The 26,653-nt window shown below is 41.4% G+C and overlaps 1 protein-coding gene across 10 annotated transcripts in view; it reads left to right on the top strand.

The window, feature by feature from the left end:
• FGF13 (fibroblast growth factor 13) overlaps window positions 1–26,653 on the top strand; it is a 350,687-nt gene that overhangs the window by 176,648 nt on the left and 147,386 nt on the right. For 6 of the 10 annotated variants that reach the window (XM_073358426.2, XM_073358428.2, XM_073358429.2 and 3 more), the window contains one exon: window positions 11,761–11,928. The exons of 3 other annotated variants lie outside the window; for them this stretch is intronic. In XM_073358426.2, the coding sequence (XP_073214527.1) occupies window positions 11,761–11,928 (168 nt within the window). Of the gene's footprint in view, window positions 1–11,760; window positions 11,929–13,309; window positions 13,344–26,653 lie in introns of those variants that run through there. One more of the 10 variants, XM_073358434.2, reaches the window with a different exon arrangement.

Genomic DNA, 26,653 nt, shown 5'->3' on the forward strand with positions numbered 1-26,653 from the left:
CTCCATCGAGGTTTCATTTCCCTAGTTTGTTTATGAGAAGGTCATGCGAGACAGTATCAAAAGCTTTACTAAAGTCAAGATAGTCATCTCTTACTATAAGCAGCCCATTTGGCTCCAGTACGGAAAGCCGTGGCCTTCTAGCAAAAGCTATTGTGTGGGTAATCCCCCACCAACATTCATACACAAAATGGCAGCATCCATGCAATGGTGTTGCATCTGGTAAAGGCTGCACTGTTATTGGCTGGGGGGCACATGGCCTGATTGGGATGCCTGACTGACTGGCCCATCCCAGGCTGCTTCCTCTATCACCCAATTTACACTGAAAAGATTGGCTGCAAGTCTAATGGCCTTTCCCACTCATGGCAGATGAAAAGAGGGGAGCAGCTATCACCGGCAAGTTCAGCGCAGCTCCTTTTGATAGCAAGGACTAAACCATAGGATTTCGTGTCTGTGTTGTAATCAAGCTGCAACTGGCCAGCCATTAAAACAGAGCAGGTGGGTGCTGTCGTGTGAGCATGCCTCCGCAACCCCGGTTTATCCATGCTTGTCTGTCAAGTCCCTGTAACGCTCCAGCATGTTCATAGCTCCTAAAACCATTGGCTCCAAAGGGCACGTGACTCTTAACAGCCCACCCTAGACAAATGACTGGGAGACCATAAAGCAATCTGCCACCCACTGCAGTGCTTAAAGTACCCAGGCTGTTTGGAAGTGGCAGGCTTGAGCTCCGCTCACGAGTAGAAACCCACATCAAGCAGATAGGGAAGCAGCATTTTCTCATTAAGTGACAATTGTGGCATGACTGCCTGACTCCGTTAATTGGACTGCAGAGGTAAATGCGAGTGGGTGCACATGCTACATAGTATGACTGAGGAGGACTGGGATGTATGAGAAGGGAAAGGATGCAGCTTTACATTCAGAGAGAGAATTCCATGCCACCATTGTGACAGAACCAAACTATAGAGCTTTCCCAGCTCCCATAAGGAACTTCTATTCATCTGATAGCTCGTTGGCAGGGCAGGGCTGGAGCATGCTGTGTAGGAGCTGGAAATTAAGGCTTGGTTCTGCAGAAGACTGACCTAAAGGTGGCTACAGATAGGTAGTTTGGGAAAGGAAATAGAATTGTATGATTCTGGTCAAACTGTGCTCTCATGCCTGGTCACAGTAAGGTCAAATTGACAGACGCATCACAGAACACTGGGCAGATTTCAGAGTTAACTAAAAGCAGTTTGGTTGTAGATGAATGCCTGGAATGTCCAGAAAATCCGGTTAAGTCCAGAAACGGAAGCACAAATGATGTCCCAGCAGGAGAAGGAAATGTATCCATAACTGCATTTGTAGACAAACTAAGGACATTAGATGTGAAAGCCAATTTTTGTTATGTGGAGAGAGATCCCCTGTATCCCCACAAGGAAAGCTAATACGCAGGCTGGAAGCAGCACTGTTGTGGATAATTTTCTTTGACCAGGGGAATAGGTATAGCATTCTGCTTGCAACATGTGTGGTCAAAAATACAGCATTTAAAGAGGCCTAGTTGCTATTTTCTTCCAGATCACCGCTCTACTACACAGCCAGAGGGACAGCTTTAGCCAAGCTTAAAAAGAACATTGCAAACAAATGAGTTGAACCCTCCAGATTCTATCTGAATAAACTCAAAATTCTGTATGTTCTGGGATCAAGCACTAGTGCTCAGATTATTTGATACAATACAAGACCATATTCAAGAGAAGGATTCTGAAACAGAAGAAAAATATTGAGTGAAACATAGTTTATGAATTCAGTCCCTTCCTTTTTTATCTTCATCTCAGTGAAGGCATATTTTGTACAAAGTGTGTCTCATTCCCCTCTGATGGATGGACTGTAAGAGGATAACAACCAACTAATGCTACCCAACTAATGGAGTTATTTCTTTAGTTCAAGTGATAGAGGTCTGTGCTGCGGTATTATCTGTTCCAGATTCAAAACACCATCTACAGCCTGTGTTGGACTCATTGTGTATGAGTACCGAGAGCAGAGATTCGATGGACTTTGCTATAAGTACTATTAGCCCATATGCTGCTTAAGATAACTGGGATGGCAGAAATCCACCTGAGGTCTTAACAAAACCCTCAAAGGATTGTAGTCTAACTATCTACGCCTCCCAGAATTTTAAAAGGAGTAGAGTTTTGTGAATAAGTTGCTGTCGCTTGCTGGGAGCCAGTGAAGTGGTCCAACTGCTTTCCCTCAGGTCAAGCAAACTGGGACAGGAGGAATGTCTGCTAACTAGATATTCAGGAACTTTGCTTTAGGGACCCACAAGACCTAGTTAGCATTAGGCTTCGGCACAGCTCTTTAGGGAGTATTTGGAGCAATAACTAGCATCCTGGGCAGTCACTGGTGATTTCAAAAAATCTCTGTGATTGAAAATTGGCATGTACCCCACTGCAGAAATTGTAGCACAGCACCCCTACTTCCAGGACCACTGGTACCAGCTAATACCTAGACTTAGTTCACATCAGCAGCGTGAACCATTGTTGGTTCAGATAGTACAATGCTCACAATACCTTAGATAAGCAGCTTCGTTTCCCCAATATTTGTAAGTACTTCAGATTTTCCAAAGAGACAATGCCCATCTTCAAATGCCCACCATATTTAAATAGATTAAACTGAATCCATGGTAAACTCATGTAGAATGAAGTACAATCGTCATGTCATATTTCAGGCAGTCTGTCATCAGTTGCTAACTCCATCTTAATCAGGAGTTTCCATGTGTAAGGAGAGCTAGTGCTGGTCAGGATCTGAATTTTGATGGGGGAGAGGGGAGCCTGGGGTTGAATTTCATAAAAATGTCATGAGATTTTTTTTCCTGTGTTTCAACCAGTTCCAGAGTGAATTGATTTTCAACCGTGTTTGGTTGCAGTGGTACCAGTGAGGCAGTGCACATCGGCAGTAAAGGTTAAAGAATACAGTCCTTCGCGATTTGCATGATATCATCTGCCATTCCTAGAAATCAAGCAAAGCACACACACCCTCCCCCCACCCCCACCCTCCAACTTGTGGACATGCAAACCGGATATTAAGCGGATAACAAGATTTCGGGTTTGTAATATTGCTGTGGCAGACCGACTGCCTGACAACACATCAGGAAGGAGAAGCCAGGCAAAGCCATGTGGAGAGAAGTGCACAGATGGATCTTGTTATCATTAAGAGGATTTGAGTGTGTGGCAAGTCCAGAACAGCTTTAAAAAAAAATTAGCTGTAAGTATTTTGTAATACAGAGTACACAAATGGGTTCATTATGCTGTCCAGATGGCGAACAAAATTTACACCAGCAACTGGAATGAATCATGTGGAAAACAAAGCAGCTAATGAAAATAAGCACCAAGGGCTAGTTACTGTATATGTAACAGACCTTTGTAGCTATCAAATGCAGTGAAAAGACAAACTACAATAGAAGAATACACCAAGTCGCTCTGTCTGCAGTCTATGCCACAGGCATTCCCCTGAAATATAAAGTGTTGGGGTCCCCTTTACCTGTGCAAAACCCTACTGAAGCCCACTCACTGTGAATATGAACTACTGGTAATGCCCATCACATTGTCCCTTGCCAGCTAATATATTTTGTTTTCCAGATTTGCACTGACTGGAACTGCTTCAGGTTTAAGTCTTGGAAACTTTTAATTTGATGTAAAGACACCTGATTCAGTGTGTGTTCTGAACACTTCCTTTTGCTGTATTATTCAGAAGTTTCTAAAGTAATGCACACGGTATGATCCCAGCGAGCAATCTCAACGTCCAGGGACCAGTGACTTCAATGAGCTTTGGATCAGGCCTATAGGAGGACGTACTTTCAATAGCCTTATTTTTAGAGCCCACATTCCTCATGTGCGAAGTGTCATGTATGAAGGATTAATGTATTTACACAAGAACGGCCATACAGGATCAGACTAATGGTCCATCTAGACCAGTATCCTGTCTTCCAACAGTGGCCAATGCCAAATGCTTCAAAGGGAATGAACAGAACAGGGCAATCAAGTGATCCATCCCCTGTCACCCAGCCCATGCATCTGGCAGTGAGAGACTTAGGGACACCAAGGTGGCCATCTTGGCTAATAGATAAGTTCATGGAGGATAGGTCCATCAATGGCCAATTCTTTTTGGAACCCACTTATAGCTTTGGCCTTGACAACATCCCCTTGCAATGAGTTTTATAGTGTGCATTGGGTGAAGAATTACTTCCTTTTTGTTTTTGTTTTTAAATCTGCTATTTATTGATTTCATTGGGTGACCCCTGATTCCTGTGTTATTTGAAGGAGTAAATAATGCTTTTTTGCCACACCATTCATGACTTACAGACCTCTATTCTATCCCTGCTTAGTAGTCTCATTCCAAGATGAACAACCCCAGTCCTTTTAGTTTCTCCTTATATGGAAGCTGTCCCATACCCTTCATCATTTTTGTTGCCTTTCTCAGTATTTTTTCCATTCTAATCTATCTTCTTTTGAGATGGAGTGACCAGAACTGCACGCAGTATTCAAGGTATGGGCATACCCTGGATTTATAGAGTGGCATTATATTTACTTGTTTATAATCTATCCCTTTCCTAATGGTTCGTAACATTCTGTTGTCTTTTTTGACTACTCCTGCACAATGACTCCAAGATCTTTCTTGAGCTGTAACAGCTAATTTAGATCCCAGCATTTTGTATATCTAATAGAATTATGTTTATATATATATATATATAGTGGAGATTAGGTTTTCCAATGTGCAAATCCACATTAAATTTCATCTGCCGTTGTGTTGCCCAGGCGCATCCAGGTTTGTGAGGTTTCCTTTGTAACTCTTCGCAGTCTGCTTTGGACTTAACCATCCTGAGTAATTTTGCATCATCCAAAAACTTTGTCACCTCACTGTTTATTTCTTTTCCCAGATCGTTTATGAATATGTTGAACAACACAGGTCCTAGCACAGATCCTTGGGGGAACCCACTGTTTACCTCTCTGCATTCTGAAATGATCATTTATTCCTACTGTTTCCTATTTTTTAACCTGTTCCTGATCCATGAGAGAACCTTCCCTTGTATCCCATGACTGCTTACTTTGCTTAAGAGCCTTTGATGAGGGACCTTGTCAAAGGCTTTTAGAAAGTCCAAGTACTTTCTGGATCACTCTTGTCCATATATCTATTGGCCCCCCTCAAAGAATTCTTATAGATTGGTAATGCATGATTTCCCTTTACAAAAGCTGTGTTGACTCTTCCCCCAACAAATGGTGTTCATCTATGTGTCTGATCATTCTATTCTTTACTCTAGTTTCAACCAATTTGCCTGATAATGAAGTTGCACTTACCAGCCTGTAATAGCCAGGATTGCCGCTGGAGCTGTTTCAAAAAATTGCTGTCACTTTAGCTATCCTCCTGTTATCTGGTAGAGAAGCTGATTTAAGTGATAGGTTACGTACCACAGGTTCTGCAATTTCATATTTGAGTTCCTTCAGAACTCTTATATTTCCCATTGTATTTTTTAAAGATTTCATTCAATCATACTTTAACGATTCTAGACCTTATTCTACCTTCTCTTTTCTGTTTTCGCTCTTTCTCTCTCTCTCATTTTCCTGATATTCTCTCACATCTACACATGTTAAGAAGGCAAGAAAACGAGTGGAAGACGGCAATGATGTTTAGTGTTTTGCTTCCTCATCCGTAAAATGGAGATGATGAAACTGAGCTGCTTGTGAAGTGCTTTGAGATCTACTGATGAAAAGTGCTAAATAAGGACTAGGTATTATTATTACTGAGCCAAGACCATAGTTTTCCTGGGACACCAGGAGGAATAATGTCCTGCAGACAAAAAGCAAGAGGGTGTCAATACCTTGAGCCTTACTACATTCAAAACTGCTGTAAGCAATCAAAAGAAAGAGAACCTCAAGAAGGAGGTAATTCATGTGTCAGGTCACCTAGGAAGGGAAGTCAAAGTACAGCTAACACAGAGAAGGACAAAATAATGTCAAATGTATAGTACCAAGACTGGACAGTTTCCTGGCAAGTATGTCAGGGCTGGGGAGATTGCCTTTTCCAGGATATTAAATCTTTGCAAGTGGCCAAAGATACAATGTCTTTTTTTACTCTATGGTACCTTGAGCTTTGTGGTTACAGAGTTAGAGGTATCTCTGGGTAAAACTGGTAGCCAGCTAAAGGTAAAACAGGCCATAGATTTAAGGTGTGCAGCTGCAGTTTCCTTACTGTAGCAAAAGCATGCTTTCTTGTCAATTTTATCCAGCACAGAATTATGGGGGAAGACTAGCTCAGTCAAAATAGTAGCCAAGGCTTTGAAAACTATGGAAAGATTCATAGTCTAGTGAACATTGGTGTTACAAAGTCTAGACATTTTAGGTGGGACTATTCTGACTCTGAAGTAATGGGACATAAATAAAAAATGCCGGAGTTTTAGCTAGTGCCTTATTTAATGCCAATGTGTTCGAGCAAATCTCAAGAAGGATTCTGATGGAAGCGTACTTGTCCCTGACTGCTTTAATTTCACTCCATGGCTGAGGGAGGAGGGAAACTTTTTCTTACTGGCTTTTTGCCATCAGGGGGTTTTAAAATAAAAAGCCGAGGGATGTGGCACCAAGTGATATTATGTTTACCTAGTTGAATTTTTTGCCTTGGGAAGTATATGGGTAACCGCAGCTCTTTTATGCTAACTGCTTAATAAATGGCTTTTGTGGGCATGCTCTTTATCCACAGTTGCTGCATTATTTTTGTGCAGTTACATTAACTTAGGCCATTATTAACCAGCCTGTTCTTTAAAACAACCCCACTCAGCATTTCTTTAGCACCGTGCACCTGAGGATCTCCAAGGACTTGACAAACATTGATTTAGCCTTGCCATGGCTCTGTGCGGTATGCAGGGTAAGAGGTGTTGTCCTTGTTTTACAGATGGGGAAACAGAGGCAAAGAGGGAACATAGGACTTGCCTTTGGACACAAAGCGAGTCAAGGAAAATAGTTACACAACTGTAATAGCACAGTGCCTATGCAGACATACTAGTCTAGAGCATGCTCTCCGCTTGGGAACCATAGCAAGGGGCGGTGGAGAGCCTTATTACACTGCGGGGGTGAGGGGTGTTGGGGAACACTGGGAGGCATTCTGCCTCCAAGAAACTGAGTTTAATCCATTTAATTTCTAGTGTGATCATTAGACACTTCAGTTGTAGATCTGTAATCAGTCTTCACCAACTGCTGGAAATACGACTAAGACTTTCAGTTCTCTCACCACCTTCGCTTGGGGTACAGGGTTGTTTTCTGTGTGTGTGTGTGTGTGTGTGGTCAACTATCCCAACATTATGCACAACATTACATGGGCTCAGTGTTGTAGGTTTATTTCCCCATTGCGTTTGTTGAGAATACATGTCCCATATTTTCCTCCTTCCTGACTCTGAGTGATGGAGTTAGTAATTTCTGGAAGGTAATCACACTAGTAGTAGTATTCTTCTGGATATGTTGTGCTATACACTTGTCCTCTTTTGGCCTGATCCAATACCCAATGAAGTCAATGGTAGCCTTTTATGCTTTGCACAGCCAGCCTAAAGATTTATCAGTTGTGTTTTGCTTTTCAATGTAGGAACACTTCAGGTGTTCAAATGGTCTTGATTTAGTAATGCCGTCTGGGTGCTCTGCTCAGAGTGGTAGAAGAATACTAGACAGGTATTTGTACAGGAGTGTAGTATATAGGAATTGGGGAGTATTGCTTTAAATAGTTTCTGAGCCTCTAGCATCTTCTGTGTTTCAAAACCCTTCCAGTGCACTCAAGTGCATGTGTAACTAGGCCCACTTATTGACTATATTTAGTCACCGCAGTTATTTGGGTCCCACCATGCCACTGGTTTCTTCATATTGCGCTTTATTGCACAAAGAACAAAAGACACAACAAGCAGCTGCTGCTTCAGTTTGTGCCAAATGCAGTAGGCAATCCATCAGTGACTAGGGCAGCTTCAGTGATAATGAAGGTGCCTAGATTTATTTTTGTACCAAGTATTGCTGTTTGCATTAAGTTCACTCCCAGTTATCCGTTACATTCACGTTTAGGTACGGTTGGGAGTGTCAGATTGCTTAGCTTGTGAATGTCACTGAACTGCGTTTTGGCATATTTTGTGTTTTTGTTCCTCCCACCTCCCATGATTGACCTGATGGGTTCAGCTAGTATTTTCTAGTTGGTTTTTCCTGTTAGTGAACTTATTTTGAGGTTCTGCTGCTGAGAGATTTTCCTCTAATTTTCTGTTTGTGCTTATATCCTTCACAAAGCACACCGAATAATCACTGTAGGGTGGTGCTCCTCTATATTTAGTCCTTCATCAAACAGTGGATTTGATCAGTTTCTGCAAGCTCCTTGCATTAGACTGTGCTGTTCAACATTTCGCAGTAATTGGCGCATCTGGGCAGTAATTGAGGTCCTTTACTTGAGTCTGTATCTTTCCTTTCGGTGGCTCCCTTAAGTTGTATGACTTGTGTGTATTACATCATGAAATAGGAGACAGTAATGTTTTTCTAGTTCTATAATAAATTCTATGTTTGACTTTAGGCCATTCATCATGTTAAGAAAAGGTTTAACTAATGCTTTCAAAATGATGGCACTGATTGTCACTCATACATCATTCAGCATTAAAATTTTATTCAAATTTGTTTCTAAGACTGACCCCGGATGTTAATGATCTAATGATTCCTACCATGCGAAGCATAATGACAAAGTCCAATTAGATCTTTTGACCCAGAGCCTTTCTTGTAAATTGACATAATGCACCTACTTCCAGTGACTCCACTGCACCTAGGCTGATTTCCACCAGCTGAGGATTTGGACCTTAATTTCTCTATTTAAATTTAAATTAACTGAAAATAAATGTGTTTTGGTGAAGACAAATGGAAAGACTAGGGGATTGATAATACCTGTATTCTTAGTTCCCCAGGTCTGTGATGAGTTTGGACTGATCAAAAGTGATTCTCTGACAACTGTTTTTGTGTTTCTGTAAGAATTAGTAGATAGAGCATCCCAGCCCCGGTTTAAATTGATATGTCCACTGGCAATGTCCATTGATAATTAACTGGCCCTTTCGTTTGGGCTTCTCAGAGGTCATGCACCAAACTGATGGGGGTGGGGAGGAAGCATCTGCTGCTGCTGCTTATACGGTATCTATTCTGCGTATCATAATTTTGAAATTAATGGAATCCATCTTAAAAGCTGATTGGCTGGTGTTTGGTTTTTTGTGTTTCTGGGAGTGTCCTGAGCATTTAAAACAAAAGCCCCACACTTAACCAAGTAACCAGGTCAGTACACGGGGAAGAATAAGTCTACCCCATCTCTCCAGCTTTGTTACCAGAGTACCTCTGCTCTACCCCATTGAAAGTACCTACTCACCCACTCCCCTTGCCATTGGCAAATCTTCTTGCTCGCTTGTTGAAAGCAGTGTAAGCTGTTCTCCTGCCCAATTCTCCTTTCTTGCAGCCAGCAAACCTCTCACCTTGGTCACCTTGCCAGCAACAGGCCTCCCTCCTGGCCAATGCTTCCATCTACCAATAGCTAGTTGCTCTGCCTTATTTGCAGTAACTAGCCAGTTTGCTTCCTCTCTGTACAAATGTAGGGCCCAATACTGCAAGATGGTAAGCACCTTATATGCTATGTTGAGCTCCTTCATCTTATCTGGAAGCTAAGATCTCTCTGCATCCCTCCAAAGAGGCTCAGCATCTTGCAGGATCAGGCCCACTCCGCATCTCCTGCCCCAGGCTGCTGATATAACAGCAGGGTATGTCTTGCTGCTGATCAGCTGGCTGGCTATTTGACGGTAGCATGTGCATCTCACGTCCCTCCTGGCCAATAACGTTCAACAGCCACACGCTGTATCTTTTATTTTTGTAAATGTCACAGTGATCATCATCTGGTCACGGCACCATTGACGTCAATGGCATTGCACGCAGGTCGCTTGCCACCTTACAAAAATTTTTGTTCTAGTAGCAAAATTCTAGCAATAGCAATTTCTGCGCAGCCTTTCCTGCGGAGAAACAGCCAGCCGGCGCTATTGGCCTTCGACACCTCTTGGACCTCCAGCTCCTCCCCGCCAGTGATTACGTCTAGAAATTGCCCCACAGCTCCGGTGCTGTCAACTTGGTCTCTTTCACGCACACACAACCCCTTTAAATAAAGCCAAATCAAAACAAGGATGGTTAAGAGAGCAGTTATCCAGCAGTCCAGACCCTGCGCTCCAATGACCCTGCTGCTCTTTTCAGATGAGTTATATTTTCCTAATAAGTTCATGAATCACTTTTAGTGGTACTTTCTCTGGATTATATGTGTATGTAACTGATGCTGCCTCTTATCTAATGAAGCAACAGCAGTCTAGCTGCAAGGCCTTTCCTGGGGATTAATGAACACTTGAAAGAAGGTGATTGCTCATCGTGCAACCCAAGACCACTAGCCATAGCCTCGTTACTTATCCCCAAGGAATGACTAGCACTAAAGTCCTTGCTTTCATTTATGGTTTAAGATGTCAACAATAAGGCAAGTGGGTTGTTTTTAGTGGGTGATGCAATTCCACTTGCTATCTATAAGGAGCTAATTAAAAATGAAAGCACATTAGCCAGTCGAATTGCTTGGATCGTCTGTCTAGACTCCAGACAGTGTATGATCTCATGTCTTGCTTGTGTATTTGCACTGTTTGTTCAGCATAGCATGTATGCTGTTAATTTTCTGGTCTCTGGGATTTTTTCTTTCAGGTATTAGGTTGAGGTTCTACAATCCACATCTTCAGCTGAGGTCTTATACTTCTCTAGACAGTCACAAATATCTAACTAGGATGATAAACTCTCTTAACAATTAGATAGCCACTGCTCCTGAAAAAGGTCTGCATTTTAAGGCCAAAATCCCAAGACCATTGCATTTCTAGGTGAGGAGTGATTTCTAGAAGCATTTCTATGGCTTCTTTAGCTAATAGAATAGCATTTTGACCCTCTAGCGATGTAACATCGTCAATGATTCAAAAGCTAGCTATTTCTGTGTGTCATAACTTACTGCTTAATATAATGATTCGATCTGAGAAAACAATTCCAAAGATATGCCATCTGTAGTATCAACAGGAATATTGATTTAAAAGGACAACTGGAAAAGCCATAGCAAAATTAACATGCACTCTTTGTGCTTCAACTTTTTTATCCATTTGACAGTGATAGTCCATTCATTGGATTATCATCCTTGCTGTGAGGAATTGCCTGTTGTTACTGATCCTGTTAGAGACCTCTTCTGTTGTACTGTGGGGACCAAAGAGGTGTTGGCGCTGCACTGCAGATTGGCAATGTGGCTTACTGACATTATAAACTCAAGTGCAGAATATAAAATCTGCAGGTTAGACAATGGCATGCTCTCGTTTAGTTTTTTCTTAATCTGCATGCAGAATACAGCATGGACTGCCAGAGACTGTAGGGGATTCGGAATAGATAGACTGTGTTACTTTCTGCAAGAGCTCATTATGATGGTACTTTTTCATTAGGGTGAAGATTGCATGAAACAAGGTGAAGGACAAATGTTTATGAGAAGTGTTGTTTTATCAAAGTAAACTATCCCCACCCCTCTCCTCCATCACCACCACAAAACTTTTTTAACGCTTTTCATTTTCTTTTCCTCGCGACCAATGTTTCTCCCCATTTTTCCTTCCCCCACATCACGTTATATAGTTTATATACGTCTCTAGATTTCTTTCGTTAAACTCTAACTTGAGTTCATTTTGTTATGTGGTGACCACAGTTATGGATGACGCTCCCCCTGGCACACAGGAGTACATTATGTTACGGCAAGATTCCATCCAATCTGCGGAATTAAAGAAAAAAGAGTCCCCTTTTCGTGCTAAGTGTCACGAAATCTTCTGCTGCCCACTGAAGCAAGTGCACCTCAAAGAGAACACAGAGCCGGAAGGTTTGTGCACTATGGATCCATGTTTTGTTTGTTATGATTACTTTTATTTTTAATGTACGTGTCCCTCTAGTGTGCTGTGTGTTTTTCAGCCTGTGTCAATATAGTGCAACTGACACAGGAAGCGTTATGCGCTTCATGTCCCCCTTTGCTTGCCTGTTAATGTCTGATATGGTCTATCATGGGACACTGTATAATATAAACCATATACAGTATTCTAGTCAAGAAGTAAGATTGTGCTGCTTTTCTCAAATAAAGTTTGTTTATTTCAGCTCTCATCATTACACTGCCCTTTTTTGGCTGCCAAAAGTTGCTTGCTACTCGAAACAGCATCAATCCCAAGTCAGTTTCTCGCCCGGACATTTCTGAAGCTGCACTCTGCTGAAACTAACGGCACTCAGAACCAGATTCCCCTTGTCCCCAGCCCCTTCCACCCCATAAGGCTTCTGCATACTGCTGCAGGAATGCTCATAACAGCTGTAGTTCAGTGAAGCAGGATAACACGTTGTATGTAATGCACGCCCCGTTGCATTTTGAGAAAATGAAATGCATGCCTAGAGGAAACTGAGTCGAATATTTTCCTTTTCAGATAAAGTAAAGGTATGGACAAATCTACCTGTTGTTCATTAAAGTAAAACTATTAAGTTATTTGTCTCTTTCACGTGTTGCGGTAGCATGTAAGATGAAGCTATCTTTTAAAGATGTCATTATATTTAACATTTTTTGTCTTGTTCTTCTGTATGTGTTTTTCATTACTGCCTCAAATCCCACCTGGTAAGCCTCCCGCTTTTTGTATAAGCTTCAGTGTATGGAACTAACTGCCATGATGAATAATGTCGCTCCTACTTAGGGCTGGATCCTGTTTTGGTTGAGTTTCACTAGCAATGTAAAAGCAAATAGGTTTGAGCCCTTAGTCAAATCTGACCTGTATTAGTCTGTATTTAATGATGGCCACTGCTGCTGCAATTGTTGAGCTGCTACTATTAGCACCCAAATATTTCATTCAGCTGCAGGCTGCTTCCACGTGGTGCATGAATAATGCTCGCACCAGTGTTAGAAGAAGACTTCTCTCCGTCACTAAGTGCTGTTCTACCAGAAGTGGTACCCTTACTAATATCACATGGTGGGCCATTCAAAAATGTACCACGTGAAGCAAAACCTGCTGTAAGAGGAGGGGGAAAGGGGTTATTTCTCTCCGAATGTGACTTTTAAAAAATCAGGTTTCGAAACACTGAACTCAATTCTCCTCCTTCGAGGCACATTGTGCGTTTCTTCTTTGTCCATACTCAGATCTCCTGTTGACGTCAGTGAGAGTTTTGCTTGTTTAGAAACTGGAAGGATTTGGCCATTTGAGTGCAATTTCTAATGAGAACCTGAGTTCCTACGGAGTGACTGGTTCATGGCTGTGAACGTTTTCAGTGAGTAAATCAGTAATTTACACTGACAGAGATCAGTAGAAAACGTATATATGGTGGTGGTGTACCTTGATTACTGTCTGCTACAAAGGGGCTGAGCCCTATGGAAGCCTGGTGTAGGTGGAGATTAAGTCACTGCACACCTGCCACAAGAAGCTTGCAGCCTCGGGCCCTAAGTGAAGACCCAAAGAGTGAAAATTGTGCCTTACTTTTGACTGAAAGCTAACTGTTGCTGTTACTAATTCTCCACCGTTTGGGATACTTTTTCTCTCTTATAACAGCTGTGCAAGTCCTTTCCCACAACATGCGGTATCATTAGATTGTTCTCCCTGAAAATCTATAGTATGAAAAGAGAAAGGCCTTTCATCTTTTGTTGCATTATGAAAGGATTAATGTCTTTTTTTAATTCCCTCTGCCCCCTGAGTTTTGCATTCATAATTATCAGACAAGGCACAACTGTATTGGCTAACCCACAACCCTGAAGAGGATCTGTATTTCAAAGGGATATCATATCCATGGACTTTTGGGAGGTGACTTCTACTGTTGCATGGCTTACGTGTTTTTTATGAAAGACATTGCCTGGGTCAGAGTGAAAAATATACGTTCAAGATTTCTCTTAGCCTCTTCTGCCTCCAGAGTAGCCCAGAGCTACCATGGTGGAGCGTCTTTCTCTTTTCAGTCTGTGAATTGGCTGGCAAGAGTGTTAGACCCCCCTCTGGGCTCTTTGTGCCATCTTCAGTGCTTTCTTGGCATAGAGCCGGAGAATCTTGAGCAGAAAGTGATGAAGTTCTGCTCTTGGTTCAAACTTGGAATACTATCATGGAAGTCAATGGAGCATCTGAAGCAAACATTAGCCCAGTAACACAGGTCCAGCAGGTAACATGTCAGATCTGCTTTCAGGCTGTCTAAAAATAAAGAATTACTCATACTGAGTTATAAAGAATATAGATTTTCTTAAAGGCACTGGAAAATGTAATTGAGTTGTTAATGGAAGAGGCTGTACAGAGCAGAGATATTAAGTTCTACAGTACAATAATATTGTCTTTCAAGAGAAATCGCAATACAGAATTAACTAAGTCACTACTGAAAAATCTCTCCAACTTGAATGTCAGCCTGTGGGTTACGTATGAAACACTGCACGGATTTGAAAGACTCTGGGAAGGATATAAAAATATACTTCCATTTTTGTTTTAATATTGCCACAGGATTGTCTAGAAAATCATAAATGCCTCTCTCAGTTCCCTCTCCCCACTTTGCACCTCCTTCTCATACCAGTATTTGAAATTAGTTAACTAATTTATGCCTTAGAATATTGACCTTATTGTTTGGGACTGGAGCTAGTTTGCTTACCAGCTGTGGGTGGTCCCAATGGGGTTCACAGTGCCAGGCATGTGATGCAGAAGGGTTGGACTGGTAATGAACATACCTGGCTCCCTGCTGACACTACATCAACTGTTTCACTCATCCAATGTACCCTGAATTCCCATAAGGCAGTTTTGGCAATGATCTTTGCCAATTATCACCAGATGAATCCAGGCATAGCACGCCACTCACTGAAACCAATTTCCTTCCCATAACGCAAATGCTGTCTTTAAAGAGCTGTTTCTCTGTTGAGGCCTAACTGTTAGTGTCTCTGTCCAAAACTAACAGCTCCTATGCACCCTTCAAGGTAGGAGAGCTATTTTCCTATTCCCAAGGAAACTCAATAGCCTTTTTCTCCCCCTGATGGCATAAGGATACAAACACCCTATCATAAGTCCACAGAGTTACCTGTATACCTGCCTCTTTCCCCTTATGTCTTCCAGCCATTCTGAATCAATGCTTCACTTAGACCTCTCTTTAGGAGAAAAAGAATTGCAGAACCTTTCAGGATAGTTTTGACAAGCCCCTGCCTCTTTGTAGGAAATATTAAACCCCATTTGATTTATGAACCATGTTGGTTTCTTTAAACGTTAACCTGCATCAGCATAATAAAGGAGTGCTGACTTGAGAAGAACAGTGGATCACAACTGTCTGCAGATAGGCATAGGAGACGCTAATCCTTTTGGCATGATATTGTCTAAGTCATTCCCATGCGGCTGTTTGTTGGCAACGGCTCCCCTCACAATGGTTGTTTTTTTTAACGTAAAGACTGCGAGGAAGCTTCCCTTGACAGCCCACCTGTGACTTATTTTATGTTGCAGCTTGTTAGGAATAGTTCTATAAAAGATAAGACTCATAGATTTTAAGGCCAGAAGGGACCATCACGAAGATCTAATCTGATCTCCTGCACGTTGCAGGCCACAGGACCTCACCCACCCACTCCTGCTATAGGCCCAAAACCTCTGGATGAGTCACAGAAGTCCTCAACTCTTGATTTAAAGACTGCAGATCCCAAGGTGTGATTCAGGCCCATCTTGAGCACAACAATGCCTGTCTGTCTGGACTCTGGATCTAAGGTTCCTTCCTTGATGTCCCAAGGGCCTATGGAGTAGGTAAAAGGAGAAAAGCCAGTTTTGTTCTGCAGCCTTTTAACTTTGTTTTTCTGGATTCCTTCTCATAGTTTACAATGTCATGGATCTCTAGGAGGGCACAAATCAAGAGGAGTCAACATTATCTCTGAGTGCTGGCCCCTGGGTTTTTGTGCATTCTTCTATGCTACATTCAAGCAATAGCAAAATACAGAGCAATTTTGTAGCTTCAGTCAAGCCAGGAATATGCTACTAGCATTGGAAAGGCCATCTGAGGTACATTTTGCAACTATTTGTTCTCTTAAATAGTTTAAACATAAGCTGCTGCTATCTTTACAAAACATGGTCACATAAAGAGAAGTCTGCTTCTGGGAAACTAATTTGAGTTGTGTTAGTACAGAGGCTATGAGAGAGTTTTTAAAAAAAAAACCCACCATTGGTTAGTCACAGTCCTATAATCCAAGAGTTTGGCCTCTTGCCCAAAGTTCTGTTTTCATGTGATTTTTTTTTTTTTTTTTTTTGTAACATTCAGCCTTCCTCAGGGCATACATAACCTTTTTACATGAAAAAGCAAACAAGCATGGCAAAGTCTGGACTGAAACAAAAAATCTGTGATAGCAGCTCATAATGAGGTATGGCAGCTCTCATCAGCCAACAGGAAACCTGATTAGATAGAAAGTGTTAAGGAGATGCTTGTTGCATATTAGCATCCATGCTTGCCCTTGATACTGGCTGGGTTCCTTTGTGCCTAGAAATAGAATGACTGACACCACAACCACTGCTTCTCCCAAGGGGGAGGAGAAAGGTAGGACATCTGGACAAATTGTCAGACAGATGGTCTGTTTTGTCCCCATTTTGTCACCAAAGGCAACGCCTGTGTCTTCAGTTGGTCACACTGAATGTCCCTTTCAACGTTCACAGCACTGTGTGACTATTGATAGTACTGGTGGGTGTGTAATTAAAGGTGCCAACTTTCTTCTCAAAAAATCAGTCCTATGAATCCAGTTCTGTGGTTTAATTATATTAATACCTGTGTAAATTAGTGGAGAATAAGGAGAGAGGGCGGAAGAATTTATTTCTCAAGATGTGTTTGAGATTGTGGAAAGCTTGAGGTCTTTAAACTAGCAAGTACACATTTTACACTAATAGAAACAGCTCCTCAATAAGTCTCTGTGGTCCCTCTGGTGAATAATAGAGATGGGCCCAAACTGCAAAATATGGATTGGGTCCTGATCTCACCCCAAAGATGTTTGGATGTAGGGTTCAATTTATCCCATTGTATAATTCCCAGCTATGAAGTTTGGATACCGAATTCAAGGGTATTCAGAGCTGGGGATTTGGTTCCAACCCCTTTCTCGTAAATAATTACGACTCATAATCTTCCAGAATGACTTCTACTTTTAAAAGGAATGAATGAAAAAAACAGTGGGCCAGGTTCACCAAAGCTCTCACAGGCAGATGGAACTGATCCCTTGTTGCAGCAGCTAAGCTGTCTGCACTGGAGAAGTGATTCAACCCGTGGGCGGGCAGGCAGTATCACCCCCATTACCTGTGTTAGGGGACCAGGCCATGAAGTGTTGCTTTAATTCCTGCAAGGAGCCCCACCCATCCAGTGTCACTCACTTCTCTGGCTCCACATCTACATTTCCCCCTCCCCTCTTCCTAGGGTAGGGGAAGTTCTAGCCAACATGGGTGTTTCTGTTTTGTTCGTTTTTCACAGCCCGATTTCCCACTGCCTGGGAAAAAGCAGTGTAGATTCTGGGCTGAACTGTGCCCAATTTAATGTCATTGAAGGTCCAAACCCTACATGGTCGTTTGTGGCTGTGGGGACATATTTAATGAGGAAGGATGGTCCAGTGATTAGGACATTAGCCTAAGAGCTGAGAGACCCTATTTCACATCTGTGCTCTGCCACAGACTTTCTGTGTGACCTTGGGCAAGTCCCTTAGCCCAGGGGTTCTCAAACTGGGGGTCGGAACCCCTCAGGGGGTCATGAGGTTATTACATGGGGGGTTATGCACTGTCAGCCTCCACCCTAAACCCCGCTTTGCCTCCAGCATTTATAATGGTGTTAAATATATTAAAAAGTGTTTTTAATTTACAAGGGGGGTCACATTCAGAGGCTCGCTATGTGAAAGGGGTCACCAGTACAAAAGTTTGAGAACCACTGATTTAGCCTCTCTGTGCCTCAGTTCCCCATCTGTACAATGGGGATAATAGCACTGCTCTTCCTCACCAGGGTGTTTTGAGGATAAGTGCATCAAAACTGTGCTGTGTTCAGATACTACACTGATGAGCCTCTATAAGTACCTTGAATAGATAGCGTATGATCTAAAAGTGGTGGCAGAGACCAAAAAGCCAAAGTAGAGAAAGCTAGAGCTGATTACTTTTTCCGGACACAAAAGGGCACAACTGATTAAATCACAGTCTCTAACCTTATGTCTCAGAGGTTGGCGTATGTGTGAAGATGTTTCATTCATATTTATATTGAGTATTTAAAAAGAAAAGAAAACCACAAGCCAAGAACAGCACCAGCGGCTCAGTCTTGCCAGGTGCCGAGCACTCCTGCTCCGAGCAATCAAGGTTCTTAAGCACGTGATTAACTTTAAACAGAGGAATACTCCCATGGGATTCAGAAGGGAAGGCATGGGTTCAATGAGCTTGTAACTGAATGTGGTCTATGAAAACAACCAGGGCCAGGCTCTGATTCCAGTGCAAATCCAGAGTAACTCTACTGACCTATCAATGAGATCAGAATTTCCCTGAGCCCCTTTCTTCCTCTTACTCTATTTTAGGTACTTACATGGCCCCCATTACCCTAGGACCTATCCCTGTATAGTATGTAAGGGGTGGAGTGTTACAGATGGGAAGGAGGCACAGAAGGACCAAGTCACTTGCCCAGGCTATGGTAGAGGGGGGAATTGAATCCATGTCTCCCAAATTAATGCCTTAACCACTCCACCGTTCTTCTTATTAGGTGTTGTAAGATGTTAACAGCTCATCAGGAAGAAATTACATAGCTATGCTATACAATGCTGTTCTCCACTGCCCCTTTCCCTTTGCCTACTTGTCTACCTCCCTGAAAAATATGTTTTAAGGTGTAAAATATCTAACTAAATCTTTGATAGCTTGCAGCCCCCATCTAGAAACCAGCCATTTTTAACATGGGGGTGGGGATGAATTAGGGAATAACCTGCTTGTAAGTATATCACTAGCATAAGAGTTTTCACTTCACTTCAGGACTTCAGTTACTCAGCCAGAGGTGTTAGGCCTGTTACAGGAATGGATGGGTGAGTTTCTGTGGCCTGTGATATGCCGGAGGTCAGACTAGATGATCATGATGGTCCCTTCTGGCCTTGAAGTCTATGAAGCTATAAAATATTCCCAACAGCAAGCATGATGGGGACAGTGGGAGGAAAGCCATTTAAGATGTTGTGAATCAATTCAATGCCTGAATCCACACACGCATACCACATCACAGCGAGGCTCTTCAGGGTCACCTGGGAATTGCATTTGCTCAGCTTTTCAGAGGCTCCGAGATGGGTGTTTCTCCCACAACTGTCACTCCTGCCCCTGTTAACAGGATGGACCATATTTACTTGGCTAACTCCCGCCAGCTGACAGCTCTGTCCCATATCGCTCTCTAACAATCGGCTTTGTGCAGTGGTATTGGCCCAGAATGGAGCTATGCTGATTTACAGCAGCTGAGATGTGGCCCATAAAGCACCTTAAAAGCAGGTTTCCAACTGGAAAAATCTCTCTCACACTCAGGTTACTTTCAGCATTGAGAAAATGTACCTTTTTAATGAATATTCCTCAGGCTTAAATCTGTGAAATGAATAAGGCTAAAAGAAGTAAAGGCAAGAAATATAAAGAATAAAGTATCTTTGGTAGAATATTCCCATGACGGAATTTCTCGCATGCTCTCTCATGAAACAACATCAGTAATAATGCTTCCTCCAACCTGCTTTGACTAACAACTAGCTCTCCAGTGGAGCAGATAAAGGGAACTAACCCTTTGCTATCCAGTGCTGATTGACTGAAACAATACTTGCTCCCCTCCAATCCCTGAACAAACATCTCTCAGGAAATGTAGGTTATATTTACTACAGAGCATGACCTTTGATTGAGTCTTCCTGAATTCAGCATCCCCTTTGAAGGGCATTCTTAACATTTTTGACTTCCAGAGGTTCTTTTTCTTTGATGCAAAAGGGTTTCCTAACCACTCGAAAAGTCACTCACCCTTTATCATAAGTCAAGGTTTCACAGCTCACACAGACTAGCTTTACCTAGGAGACCTTGTTGGTTTAATAATAATAATAATAATTAATAATAACAGTATTAAACAAAAAAAAGACTCCATTCTATTGAAAATGGTACATGAAAAGTTGAGGAGCCTTAGTGACAGTGTTCTAACTCCAGCCTTCCCCCATCCCCCCGCCCCTCGCAGCTGCATGTAGCAAATGGAAAACTATGTGGGCTATTGAACAAACTCTGAATTTTCCTAGTGGAACAATGTAAAGATGCTTCTGTATGTATAATGTATTGGGTAAATTCACACTCGTAGGCATCCTAGCCAGCAAAGTTGTAATGGTACAAGGAGCAGTCTTAGGTCTTCCTTAAAAGAGAGTACATTTTAATTCACCAGCCCCTGCTATCGCCACATAATGGCTGTTTTACATATGCCTCTTCACTCTGTATTCTCACTGAAACAATTCTTTTAACTTCTATGCCCTTCATTGCTGTGTGGTGTTGTCTTGGAATAAATATTCATTGCAGAGCCACGGCCTTACGCTTAGCACTTCTGAAGTAGAATGTTTTGAACAAATGATTCACATTGACAGCACGCTCACTGATCTCATTTTAAAAATGGCTTGGTCTGCAAACAGCACCCTTTCAACAGAGGAAAGTTCTCAGGTTCGTTGCTCCTTCATTCTATAATCCCCCTGGGAAAGTGTCAGTCTTTGGTTTTAGCTGCTAAAAACAGAGAGGAAGCTCTTATTAATAACAAACATTCTTCTTAGTATCTTATTCAGCGACATGGCCCGATATCATCATTACACAGCCCTTGATTAGCAATAGTGTCTTTACTGTTGATATGTAAATATTAGGGCTGTCAAGCGATTAAAAAAATTACTGTGATTACTGCGCTGTTAAACAGTTACAGAATACCATTTATTTAAATATTTTTGGATGTTTTCTACATTTTCAAATATATTGATTTCAATTACAACACAGAATACAAAGTGTAGAGTACTCACTTTATATTTATTTTTTATTACAAATATTTGCACTATAAAAAACAAAAGAAATAGTATTTTTCAGTTCACCTAATAGAGGTACTCTAGTGCAATCTCTTTATCATGTGAAGGTTGAACTTACAAATGTAGAATTCGGAACAAAAAAATAACTTCATTCAGAAATAAAACAATGTAAAACTTTAGAGCCTACAAGTCCAATCGGTCCTATTTCTTGTTCAGCCAATTGCTCAGTCAAACAAGTTTGTTTACATTTGCAGGGAATAATGCTGCATGCTTCTTGTTTACAATGTCCCCTGAAAGTGAGAACAGGCATTCTCATGGCACTGTTGTAGCCGGCGTCGCGAGATATTTACATGTCAGATGTGCTAAAGATTCATAGGTCCCTTGATGCTTCAGCCACCATTCCAGAGGACACGCGTCTATGCTGATGACAGTTTCTGCTCGATAACAATCCAAAGCAGTGCGGACTGACGCATGTTCATTTTCATTATCTGAGTCAGATACCACCAGTAGAAGGTTGATTTTCTTTTTTGGTGGTTCAGGATCTGTAGTTTCTGCATCAGAGTGTTGCTCTTTTAAGACTTCTGAAAGCATGCTCCACACCTCGTCCTTCTCAGATTTTGGAAAGCACTTCAGATTCTTAAATCTTGGGTGGAGTGCTATAGCTATGTTTAGAAATTACACATCAGTACCTTCTTTGTATTTTGTCAGATTTGAAGTGAAAGTGTTCTTAAAATGAACAACATGTGCTGGGTCATCATCCAAGACGGCTGTAACGTGAAATATATGGCAGAATGGGGGTAAAACAGAGCAGGGGACATACAATTCTCCCCCAAGGAGTTCAGTCACAAATTTAATTAACACATTTATTTTTTTAACAAGTGTCATCAGCATGGTATCATGTCCTCTGGAACGATGGCTGAAGCATGAAGAGGCATGTGACTCTTTTGTACATCTGGTACATAAATACCTTGCGACAACTGCTATTGCCAGGCAAAAGCCTGTTCTCACTTTCAGGTGATACTGTAATTAAGAAGTGGGCAACATTATATCCCATAAATGTAAACAAACTTGTTTCTCTTAGCAATTGGCTGAACAAGAAGGACTGAGTGGACGTGTAGGCTCTAAAGTTTTACATTGTTTTGTTTTTGAGTGCAGTTATGTTACCAAAAACATTACATTTGTAAGTTGCACTTTCATGTTAGAGATTGCATTACAGAATTAAAAAATGCTATTTCTTTTGTTTATCATTTTTACTGTGCAAATATTAGTAACCAAAAATAATATAAAGTGAGCACTGTACACTTTGTATTCTGTGTTGCAATTGAAATTGATATATTTGAAAATGTAGAAAAACAGCCAAAAATATTTAATAAATTTCAATTGGTATTCTATTGTTTAACAGTGCAATTAATCATGATTAATTTTTTGAGTTAATCACGTGAGTTAACTGCAATTAATCGACAGCTCTAGTAAATATCACCCTTTGTGTTGAGAGCTCACCATGAGGTTCTGTGCTGGGATAACTTGGGAGATAAGGAATTGTTGACTCTCTGACACTCCAATTTGTTATAAATTCATTGCATTTAATACCGTGTATGTTCCTAAGGCATTTCCTTTCAAAGGCTTTCAGACATCTGTATTGAAATTATAACAAATTATGAGATTCATCAGAGAATTCAACTATTTAACTTTTCAAGCTATCTAGAACAGAGAAGATGAAAATATCTGGGATGAGTTAACAATGAAGCCAGAGTACCTGCCGTGGCAGGGGTACAATTACTGGTCAGCTCAAGGAACACAGAGAAGGGGTCAACCAAAAGAATCACTCTAACAAACAATACCTAGAGCAGGAAAACTAATGGGATTTAACAACAAAAAGGACATCCAAGAGAAGCCCAAGACAGACAGGTATGGCAGAGTCTTGTTTGTGTTCTAAGCAATGTGTGATAGCATGGGAAGGATTCAAATTATGTGCTAGACCATGTTATTGCAAGATGTTTTCCATTTGAAATTAATAGTGGCATGTTATCACCTAATAGAGGTGCGTTCAGTATGCATCATACATTCCTGACATAGAGCTAGATTCCACTTTGCACACCCTCACAAGCACTGGAGAGGTCACGTTACTAATGGAGCTTCTGAGATTTATTCTGGCTGAATCAGCAGTAATTTCTCCAGAAGACTCTGATATATCAAAGCAACAGGTCTTCCACATTGCAATGAGTACAGAATGTTGACCTCTCCACGTCTAGCCATGGTCTTCTGTTGAGAAAGGGAGGAGTCATGACCTTGCCCTCACCTCAATTATAGTGGCATTGGGAGGGAGCAGGGACTGATCTTCCTAATGGGATTCTGGCCAGTCCTCGCACATGAGGCAACAAAAGCTGGAATGTGGCCAATGGATGGTAAAGGCAAGCCTCTCCTGCCCTAGTATACACCCTGTTACCTGAAAAACCATGGATAGGGTGTTAACAAGAGAGAGACCTCATGTTGATCACTTTTTAATTAAAAACAATCTCTTCGTTCATTTGGACACCATCTAATGCTTGTTAGATACTCCCCATCTTTAACCTGCCACCTCTTTGCAAATAGCCCATTTCTGTGGTCTCTTAGACTAGAAATAAGACATACATTTTTGACAGTGAAGGTACTTAACCAGTGGAATAATTTACCAAGGGCCATGGTGGATTCTTCATCACTGACAAGTTTCAAATCTGGATTGGATATTTTTCTTAAATGATCTGCTCTAGGAATTATTTTGGGGAAGTTTTCTGACCTGTGTTATGCAATAGGTCAGACTAGACTGACACAGTGTTCCCTCCTGGCCTTTGAATCTATGATATGTTCACCTGCTTAAATACTTACTAAATATGAAGCAAATGAACAAGTGCCTAATTGGATGAATGCATTATGTGGTAGGCAAGGAACCTGAGTGCCTTTGAAATATTCTTGGTTGGACTACAGTATACTGCTAGGTTCAAAATCAGTCTTGAATCTTTATTTCTCTCCCCCCACACCCAAATTCTCCTCTCATTCTTTGCATGGCTTTGTATCATGTTTTCTTCTTATACCAGTAGACTCTTCAAAACCTGAGTTGGTAACAAGTTTATTTTGCAGTAATTCTGCAATTTAGCATATTTTGGGTTCAATGCATGGTGACTCTATTGGATCCAAGGTACATGGTAACTTGGATCAATGCTCCTGTATTGTCTCATATTACTAAGGTAGTTAACTTGTAATACTGCTACATTTTCCTTTTTTGAAAAGGACCTTGTACATGCAAGTCCTAACGTAACCCAAGCCCAGTAGTACTGTAGTTTTGATATTGACTTAAGTAGGGTCAGGATCAGACCCAAACTGAGAAAATGAACAATGTTTTAGTGCATTAGCAAATGGTTATTTAATGCAATTGTTGCTATAATTGACGTGTGTTGGGAAAATTCAGTGTGCAAGCTGCTTTAAATGCACTCTTTTACCTAATGTTAAATCACATGGCTACAGAGTTTGACTTACTCTGTGTACAGGTCTTTGTTCTGTATTAAGGAAAAGACCCACATTTTTAGCAGCAAGGAGCAAAATGGATTTTACAAGGTTTGCTTGGACCCAGCTCTTTTCCCACATGACAAGCACAAGCGTTAATATGCTATGGGTGCACACCATGGGATAAGGTGGGCCTCAAGAAGGATGTGCTTGCAATTCAAGCAAAGAGGACAGGGCATTTATTCCTTGAGAGAAAGGGGGTGTTTCTTTGATTCTTTCTGCTAGAAGTATGAAATTCTGAAAAGCACTGATTGTTAAGAACACAAGAGCTGCTATACAGGGTCAGATCATGGTCCATCTTGCCCGGTGTCCTGTTTCCAAACTAAAGCCTCAAGGGGAGTGTACAGAACACAACAATTATGGAACGATTCACTCCTGTCTTCCACTTCCTACTTCTGTAAGTCAGAGGTTTAGGGTCACCTGGGAATGGGATTGCACCCCTGTCTCTTGTCTAATAGCCACCAATGGACCTATCCTCCATGAACGTATCCAGTTCTTTTTTGAATCCAGTTATAAATTGGCATCACAACATCCCATCTCAACAGGTTCCACAGGTTAGTTTGTGTTAAACATGCTGCCCGTTAATTTAATCAGGTGACCCTTGGTTTTTGTATGGTGAGAAACATTAAATAACTCTTCTGTATTGACTTTCTCCACACTAGTCATGGTGTTACAGACTTCTGTTATTTCCCTTCTTACTCATCTCTTTAAGCTAAACAATCATAATCTTTTTAGTCTCTCCCCATATGGCAGCTGTTCCATACCCTTGATCATCTTTGTTGGCTTTCTCTGAAACTTTTCCAGTTCCACTATACTCTTTATGAGATGAGGCAACCAGAATGGGACATAATATTCCAGGTATGGGCACACCATGGAATTACATAGTGGCATTATGGTGTTTTCTGTTTTATTTTTTATCCCTTTCTTAATAGGTCCTAGCATTCTGTTAGACTTTTTGACTGCTGCTGAGCTGAAGTTTTCAGAGAACTATCCATGGTGACTTTCTTTTGTGGTAACAGCTAATTTAGAACCCATCATTGTAGATGTACAGTGGGGATTATTTTTCCCCAGTGTGCATTACTTTGCACTTCTCAACGTTGAATGTAATCGGCCATTTTATTGTCCAGTCACCCAGTTTTGCAAGTTCTTTCTGTAACTCCTCACAGTCTGCTTTGGACTTAACTGTCTTGAATAATTTTATATCATTTGCAAACTTTGCCACTTTACTGTTCATCTCCTTTCTCAGATAATTTATGAATATGTTGAACAACACTTGTCCCAATACAGATCATTGGGAGACCCTGCTGGTTACCTCTCCCCATTGTGAAAACGACCCTTTATTTCTACCCTCTATTTCCTATCTTTCAGACAGCAACTGATCCATGAGAGGACCTTCCCTCTTATCCCATAGTTAGTTAGTTTCCTTAAGAGCCTTTGGTAAGAAACCTTGTCAAAGACTTTCTGAAAATCCGAGTACACTATATTAACTGGATCACCCTTATCCACATGCTTGTTGAGTCTCTCAAAAAATTCTAATAGATTGATGAGGCATAACTTCCCTTTACAAAAACTGTGTTGTCTCTTCCCCAAAACTCGTGTTTATCCATGTCTGATCATTCTGTTCTTTGCTATAGTTTCTAATAATTTGCCTGATACTGAAGTTAGGCTCACCAGCCTGTAACTGCCCAGATATCCTCTGAAGCCCTTTTAAACAAATCCGGGTACATTAGCTACCTTCCAGACACCTAGTATCCGTGATAGGTTACATATTTGAGTTCCTTCAGAACTCTTGGGTGAATACTGTCTGGTGCTGGTGACTTATTACTGTTTATATTTTCAATTTGTTCTATTGACACATCATTTTATGATTGTACTTCAGATTTGTCACCTAAAAAGAACAGCTCTGGTGCAGGTATCTCCCCCACATCCTCTGCAGTGGAGACTGATGCAAAGAATTCACCTAGCTTCTCTGCAATGGCCTTGTTTTCCTTGAGTGCTCCGTTAACATCTGTGTCATCTAGTGACCGCCTGCTTGGCAGACTTCCTGCTTCTGATTCAC

This window comes from Lepidochelys kempii, chromosome 9 (genome assembly GCF_965140285.1).
Source record: "Lepidochelys kempii isolate rLepKem1 chromosome 9, rLepKem1.hap1, whole genome shotgun sequence".
Lineage (NCBI taxonomy): Eukaryota > Metazoa > Chordata > Testudines > Cheloniidae > Lepidochelys > Lepidochelys kempii.